General features: G+C 36.2%; 1 protein-coding gene and 1 non-coding gene across 2 annotated transcripts; one reads left to right on the forward strand and one right to left on the reverse strand.

Moving 5' to 3' along the window:
* Positions 1–942: 942 nt before the first annotated feature.
* Positions 943–1,016, reverse strand: TRNAI-AAU (transfer RNA isoleucine (anticodon AAU)). The gene has a single exon. It is a non-coding gene; the product is annotated as a tRNA-Ile (tRNA).
* A 464-nt stretch (positions 1,017–1,480) lies between these two features.
* Positions 1,481–2,496, forward strand: LOC108545747 (EF-hand calcium-binding domain-containing protein 1). Its single transcript, XM_017897517.1, has 5 exons — positions 1,481–1,607; positions 1,674–1,834; positions 1,892–1,972; positions 2,061–2,171; positions 2,308–2,496. The coding sequence occupies exons 1-5, from the start codon at positions 1,481–1,483 to the stop codon at positions 2,494–2,496; spliced, it is 669 nt and encodes a 222-aa protein (XP_017753006.1).
* Positions 2,497–8,906: the final 6,410 nt, after the last annotated feature.

Here is an 8,906-nt window from a genome sequence, read left to right on the forward strand (position 1 = left end):
ATTCACTATTTCAACTTCGTACACGTAAAGCTTCAGCCTTCCACGTAAACGTGCATACATCCTTAACCCCGTTCCCCCAGGAATCTTAATATTTCGTTTACGTTCAAAGCGAAGTAACCGTCGGTTCCCGAAACCACGCGACAATTCGCATGTGACAGGAGAAGGAGCCAGAACTTCGTATTCTGCTCGTTTTTATTCCTACCGGACCACCAGACCCATACGATATTCCAGTCACTGTATCCGCAACCCCTTCCACGTGACCAATGTCTCCAGAAGGCCATGCTCACCCTTGCGGATGCTCCTTAAGATGTTTCCACGTTTTTACACGCTCGACGAAATCCTCGTGGCTTCGTGCCTGTTTATTACGTGCCCTTTCCAAATGATGTCATTAGATATACTTAGGCGGAATTTTATTAGCGTCCTTTACGGTGGTCGAACAGCTCCCGTGAAACGAATTCGAGCGTCGAGCGACCACCGTTCATCCGTTATTACGCTAAAATTCGTTTCTCGCTCGGATTTCGTGGCCACGCGGGTATCTTTTACGATCCTTCTTACCGTGATTTATCCCCTTCCCGCGCAAAACTGCGCCAGTGTTTATGGTAATCTTCCTTACGACTTTCTGCAAGCGCGGGATTAAACGAATTCATTTATCGAACGCCCCGCTCGGATTTGCCAGCTTGTTACCGCGACGATTTGCGTAATCGACGTTTCTTATAGTTTTCACCGGATGGAATTTCGTGATGTTAATTGAGAGTGTAATGTGAATTAACGATGACAGGCTCAGATACGCAGAATGCAACGAATTAAATAAGAATCAAGATTCGGAATTCCAAAGCGCTATTTATTAAACGTATATATACTGCAGAGTAAAGTTATTACGAAAATTCCTCTTTTAAGCATTTATTTTTGGATAACCTAACTGAATTACAAAAAAAATACACCTGGCCCATGAGGGGATCGAACCCGCGACCTTCGCGTTATTAGCACGATGCTCTAACCAACTGAGCTAATGGGCCTTACTGCCACATCCTGGATTCATATGAGAACTCGATGTTCAACAACCGTAGGAAAGGAGAGGAGAGAGTGGGAGAGAGGAGAGGAGAGAGTGGAGAGTGGGGAGGAGAGGAGAGAGTGGAGAGAGGAGAGAGTGGAGAGTGGAGAGGAGAGGAGAGGAGAGAACGAAATGGGTTGATTTGTCTCCCGGAATGGACCCCTGGAAATCCATGTTTTCTCCCATTGATATTCCCATCGTTGCTTTGTTCTCCGTGCGGGATCAGCATTCTATTACAAATAAACATTATTAATAAATTAATTATTACAACAAGTGAAACGAACTTTGAAATCATTCGAGGATTACAGAAGACTCGATGAATTCGGAAAATAAAACAACAGATCGATTTTTATCGTGTGACACCGTTCAAGTGGTTCCACTTTTACGAATTTCGTAAATCAAAATTCGCAAGTATAAAAACGAAGCAAAATGCCGTCGGAACAGCCAGTTGATATGCTAAATGACACGCTAGCAGAGATCGTTTATAGAACGAAGAACATGCAAAGGTTCAAAAGATTGGCACGCAATACGCACTTCAATCTGAGAGAAGTTGAAGGTTAGAAATTCGAGACGCCATGATTTTCTCTATAGTTTATACTAATCTGATCGTTTCGTTTGACAGCTTTGTCAATTATACACCGTAAGTGCGTGCAAACCTTGGGTCCCATAAGCAGGTTAACATTCCGAGACATTTTCCACGCTGGCTTCGACTTCACGGAAAACATCCGTCACTTGTTGATCGACAAATTATTTTCCGTAATCGACAAACATAATGCCTTGCAGGTAAACGATTATTCATGAATACGAAATGTCGATTAACTAACGTGCAGCATTGTTTAGATATATTGCGATCAATGGATCGAAGGTCTTTCGGTGATGCTTCGCGGGAATTTGGATGAGAAGATTCAATTTGCTTATCAGGTAACTATCTTCGTTTCATATCTGTAAACCTTTATTGCTTTCTTAATTAATTCTCCCTGTCTTTCTTCTGTAACGCAATGAATATCAGGTGTACGATAGTATGAGCACTCACAGATTAAAAAAGGAGCAAATATTTCCCATCATGCGTGGATGTTTAATTAAATTGCAGAACGATGAGAACCCGGAAGAAGCTGTGAAGGTACAGCGAACTTGCTATTTGAATGTTGCATCTTTCTATAAATTTCTCTGCAGCCTATTTTATTTTCGAGTATTTCTTTCGTTTCTTCTTCGTTATATTATAACATTGGGATTGTAATAGGTTTTTCGTTTCACAGGACTTGATAGATTTATTAATAAAGAAGCTGGACGTAGATCGCGATGGCGCAATTTCGCAGGAGGATTTCAAAACCGCCGTGAAAGAGAGAAATCAGCTGCTCCTGGAGTGCATGGGCCCAGTGTTTCCATCGAGAGAAGCTCGCCACGTTTTTCTCAGCACTTTTACCGATCGTGTAGGAAGATACTGACGTGTCAGCCAACCTCGACGAAGAATAATTTTATCGAAGGAAATGCACAGCTACTCTGTCATCATTCGTCGTGCGATTTTAGAAAATGGATCGAGAATTGCCAACGGCACTCTCTGACAGTGGCAATAGGGAAGGAAAATGTGCCAAATCAGGCAGAAGAGATCCGCCTAGGCCCCTGAATGGTTCATTACGTTTTCGAGGCTGTCTGAATTGCATTTCTCACGATTCATCGAACGTCGGAGATTGACTTGCTCTTTCTTACAAACAATCGCTAATGGACCGCGATAATACTACTTCCTAATCGCATCAAACGCAATCCGTGACGCAATCGACGATAGGATGCGATCAATTGCTCAATTGAGTTCCGCGAGTGTACTCTCTATCCGCTACACGTTACTTCGACCAGAAATTATCGTACGCGATACGTGCACGAATTTATTGTTTCGTAAATGGTTGTTTAAAAGCCCCGACGTTTTTTATACATTTAATATTTTATGCTTTGTTACGTGAAATTTATTGAATATTTCGTAAGATGTATATATATATAGAGAGAGAGAGATTTTCTAATATCGTGTAATTATTAAATAAATTTATACGTTTTTATTTTTGCACGTGATAGTAATAAAGTGTCAGAAAATTGAATACCAATAGCATAACGGTAAAAGATCGTAAAATGCAAGATCTACGTGAGATATAATGTTCCTGAGAATTTCAGCAAATGCAAAGTTGCTTCTCTAGGATTGGAAATATTCTAGAAATTATAGAGCCGGAATATCCGGGGATATCTGGAATATTACCACGTTAATCGCCCATTACATTCTATCCCCTTCCTCGAGAAGCGCCCACATTTCGCAGCCTCCGCCCTCGAGTACAATAGCTGCTCCCTAATCCGCCCCCGTATTCCCTCGATTAATAAAGACGGTTAGCAGAATGGTGAACGCGGCGAAACACAGATCTCTCCGCGACTGCAGAGCAAACAGGGTGGCGCGTAAAAGCCGCAATTCCAGTCGCGTTGGTGGATGTGTTACAAAAAAACATAATGAATGTTTGAGGATCGTAGGCAGGAGGGAACGGGCCGATCCGCGCGTCTCAAGCAGCTATAACAACAAATTAAACGAGAAAATCTCGAGGCTTTCGTCGAAACGTCCACCCTGCCCTTAGGCTCGATCCACAAAGCGTGGGCGTACGTATGTATACACGTGTAAAACACCAACACGCACGTCACCAGGATAAGAGTCCTCTTTTTCCTTTCTTTTCTCCATCTCCTCTCTCGCTCCGTCTTCCCAAAAGGGAGAAGGTGGAACGATATTCTGTAAAGAGTATAATAACGTGCGTATGAAAGGGCAGATCCTTTGTGGGTAGCCGACCGTGTCTTGAAAGGATCCACCAGGATCTGCTGCGGCGTGGAAGACGGGGAAGAGAGGATCGTTCGAGATCGAGAGTTAGGGCACCAGCTGAGAAAACATGCCCGTGGCGTGTCGACAGCGAAATGTTCGTATTTGTGTCGGCCTGGATGCGCTACATGTCGAAGAGGAGGGAAGATAGTGGTAGTCCAGGATGTTCGTAAATTCGTAGGTCGCGCACGCGAATAGTGGCCACGTGCATTCCTCTTTCTTCCTCTATAGTTGTTTCGGCAGTTTCGATAGTTGCTTGTTGCATAATAAAACCGCGAGGGAAACGTTAAGCTAATTACCGATGAAATTTCTGCAAACGCGATAACGGATTTTACTTTATAGAAGTATTCGTGAAATATTTGCGTAATTTCAGTGCACGTAATTACGCGGCTGCTAATTAGAAAATTAATAACGTGACACAAAATTAAGTTCAAAGTTTGAACGGTTTAAAAGTTAAAAATATTTCTGTAAAGTAAAATAATTATAAAAGTATTAGAAATGTTTAAATTGCGTAGCTTCATTAGCGAACAAAATATTTGTTTGAAAAATATTGGTTTCATGCTCTTCTTAATACAGAACAACGAATAATTGAATTGGACTAAAGTATAACTTTATTTCAAATTGATTTAATTCCTATGGTCCACGTTAAAACACTCAAGGTTTTGAACGCTTATATATCGGGTTACAAAACTATGGTATACTATCCTGGCTATGAAAACATTTCCAAGAATACGACTTTCCTAAGAAATCGCATGATCAAGTTCGAACACGCTCACTCTACCGTGCAAAAACTAAACGTTGGCGACCTCAGATGGTCATTCGATCTGTGTTTATACTAGTTCGTTGACCGTGAAAATGTATACGAAATTTCTGCTGCGCAACATTGTGTGAGTAGGAAATCGGACCTCCCCACCCCACTGCTAATTTGATAGGCGAACTGAGGCGCGGGGAGTCATTCCGTTGTCGAACGTCGCGGCGATAAGATGTATTACTTTGACCGAGGTGCGTGAAATCAATTAATTTATTCATTGCGTAATACTTTTATTTCTATTCCATTATCATTTACACATTCTCATTACTTTCATTTCATCGATAAGTGTTTATTTACTGTCTTTTTGAACATTATAATAGCGAAATTAGGTAGCTTTTCGAAATTTTTCGTTACTTTTTTTTCAAGCGTCCCTTTGATTCTTGATGCTACCGATAGCTTGTATAGTGAGATTTTGAATTCGATTATCGTCAATTTGAGTAATTTTGTTTGTATTTTGATATATTTGCTTCAAACTTTTTATTTATATTTGTACGAATAGTTGATTGAATGTAGGCGTATAGAAGGAACGGGCGGATTGAAATATGGACGCCATGATGGTTGGCGGTTAATCTGGTATCCTTTCGAAATTTCTCGTTACTTTTTTTTCAAACGTCTATTTGTTCCTTGGTGCTATCGGTAGCTGATATAATAAGATTTTGCATTCAATTATTGTTTTACTTCAATATTTTTATTTGTATTTTTATATATTTGTCTCGAACTTTTGATTTCTTTTTGTACAGATAGTCGCTTGAATTCAGAAGTAACGAAGGAAGAGGCGGTTTGAAATACAGACGCCATGATGGTTTGCCGCCAAGCTGGTAGCTGTCCGTTGAGATTAGGTAATGTTTAATTTATTTTTATATATTCATACGATTGTATTGCACTTTTGTTAAACAAAGGATAGCACTCCATACGTAGATAGTGCGTACGTAGTATAATTTAATATAGTTTACTGTATTTAATAAATTTCCGATATAATTACATATATGAAAAATTATAAGGGTAATTTGGCGATTTAGTGAGAATACTAAGATGAATTTAGAAAAAATTAAAGAAAATTCCTTTTTCCGAATATATTAAGTTGTTTTTTTTTATTTCGAACAACTTAAACGAATCATTTTTGAAATATGTAGCACCGCCAACATATATATACTACATATATATATATATCGGTGTATGTAGTAGCGCTATGTGTACTCTTGAATTATTCATGGTATTAAGTAATACATGTAATTATATTGAAGCAGTTTGTAGATATTAGGTTGTTTTTTGAACCTCATTGTGTTAAAAATATTCTTGATACTTCTCTTGCAATGGTTGTGAATTCAAATATATAATAGAATTCATTCATAACCTCTAAATGAAGTGACAGTTTTGAGCATGTGCATAGAATGTAAAGATGGATTCCACATCCAAGCCATCTGACAGATTCATAACATAGAAAACTGAAATAAAATGACATTTACGAGAAGAGGATTTCTTCCAACAAATGTTGAATATCGAATAATTAGTCTTACGCATTAGTTTTATTGTTTTTATTGGTTTTATGCATACAGCGTGATCATGTCAGTGCATATAGAAAATTGTTTGATAGATATATAGTTTAATATAATCATTATTTAACAAGCGTAGAGTAAATGTACTATGCAAAATCGAGTTACTGCAGCTCAGGAAGAAATTACATTGTTTAAGAATGAAGAATAATAAGACGATGTTAGTTTATAGGGTTGTTATGTTACTTTATAGCTATAATACATCTTAAAGAAAAAGGAGTCAAAGTCAATGGTTCAGGAGTGGTTTGTCTTCTAATAACAATATTTCTTGTTAGCTATGGAAACATAATTATGTTACCGTTAAGTCTATCAGAAGGAAAGTTCATTTCAGCAGTATTAAAGGAATATTGATGATTGAATGTTATAGATGAAAGACCAGAAAAGAAGTAAGAAGATTATGAAATGACGGTTGAAGCATAATTCATATATATTGCTGTGCCATTTGAAGGTAACTTTAGTAACTTTGTAATAATTTTGTTGTTCCAATCAATATTGTAAAATAGAATTTTGAATAATTTAATAATAATTTCAGTAGATTTATTAAATTTTCTTACATTTAATTAAGAAATTAATATAACTTTTGTTATATTATTTACAACAAAAGTATTATAATATAACCATTTGTTATATTTTTCTTATTTTTAGTAACAAATGTTCACAATATTTTCTGCAATAAATATTTTATAATATTGAGAAATTTATAAAGCTTAAAATTCACAAATTAATTTAAATAAATATTTAAAAGAAAATATTTTAGTTCTTTTCCCACTTCATCTCTCTCTAGTAATACAACTTTATTTTCAGGAAAGTTTTTATGACCGTGTGCAATGCGGTCTTTAGAATCAGTGTTTACTGCGTAGTAATTCTTTTACATTTTTTAAAGCACCACAGCTTTACCTAAATTCACTTATAATAGTAACACGCGAAAGTTGAGTCAGTGTTTGCTACCTAAAATTTTGTTCGCGAAATTAGCTTCTGTGTTTGTTCGTTGATTCTAATTTAATCGCGCGTGTTAGTCTTATTAGTTTTTGTATATAAATTTGTTTTTTAATATTCGTTTCGGTATTAGAATCACTTTGTGTTGTGAGAGGATCTAGTGACGCTTCATCAACCAAGAATGTAAGTATCATTCAACTATACTTAATTTTATTCTCTGTATTTTACTTCAATTATTAACAAAAAAGTAAAAGATATTAACAATTTGACAAATTTTTTACTTATTTTTTTGCTTTTTATTTGAATGAAAACTAAAGTTACTTATAGTTTAAATATTTAATTATAAAATATAAATTTCATTAAATTTTTCAAGCTTTAATGTTAGGACTTCAATTTTGATTGTTGTTGAAGTTTATTAGAATTACAATCCTCATTCTTATTCGAGTTTTAAATTTAATAATTGCATCTTTCAATAATTTACATCTTTAAAATAATTATATGCTTTGTTACAGATTTTCCACAGCTTCCACTTCTTCTATGGAGTTCAATGGTCCTTGCTGGTTGATGTCCTTCGTGGTGATGGTTTTCATGCTGATTTTCAAGGCGCCTGTCTTCATGCTTGCGATCTCCATGGCGATCTTCGCGTCTAATCGTGAGTCGCATGCATTTATGTTCCTCCGGTCACTCAATCATGTCGTAGGATGAAAGGTCCAAATCGACACGGGTGATTGGTTGTATTACGTAGAATTTTTGGCGAGCATAGTGACCATGTTATGATTCTGCATGTGTTTTATTTATTAGTATAGGCTAGGTTTTCTTGCACGTTGCATTTTTTTGTGCTTGTTAATAATATAGTACCAATAATTGTAAAATATAATTTTTCATACTATTACATTTTATGTGCAAGAATACGCTTCGCGATAGGTAGATTTTGGAATGAATGCAAGTTTATGTACTGTTTTCTTTTTTTTAAAAATGTGCTTTCATGAAGAAATCTCCTAAGGTTGCATGTATAAATGTTTTACTTTTGTTAGAGTCAATTATTTTCTGTTTTCTTTTGTTAATATTAGAAGTTTAATAATTCATTAAATTAGCAAAGTAGAATTATTATAATTTGAAGTAAAATGAACAAATATAAAATGAATGAACATTAGCCCGTTAGATACATAATAGATACTAATCAGTTTTTTAGTTCAGGATTTTCAGGTTTAACCCCTACCGTGTTCATTACCAGGACCTCACTCACGTGCTCAGATGCTACTTGGGTGAGGGAAAGGTGACGAGCATGATGACTATAGTTCTTAAGTTCTTAATAATTGGTTAGCGACTGACGATGCGTTAGTATATCGTGCACGACGTATTTTCCACATTGTGTGTGTGTGGTTAGGATGTGGAATTGCGTCGTTTATAATTACTATTATTTCATTAAAAATATTTTCAAGTATAAAAAAGCGTTCAGATTATTTATTTGTTCGAAATGATCAATATCATTAATGTTGATATCAAATAGAAATCATAATCTGAAGCTTATTATCATTTATCTTGATTTAAATTTAAATAAACATTACATTTGATTTAAAATTTAACATATACGCATACTTTGATCGCGTTTTACGCAATGGTTATTAGCCTTCGTCAGTCGATTTCAGGAAAATGGTACGTAAATTAGAGTGTGAAAGTAGTATGTTAAACTCGGGTGTCGAAGGCGTCCCGGGA

Source organism: Eufriesea mexicana, unplaced genomic scaffold, assembly GCF_001483705.2.
Source record: "Eufriesea mexicana isolate 0111107269 unplaced genomic scaffold, ASM148370v2 scaffold507, whole genome shotgun sequence".
NCBI lineage: Eukaryota > Metazoa > Arthropoda > Insecta > Hymenoptera > Apidae > Eufriesea > Eufriesea mexicana.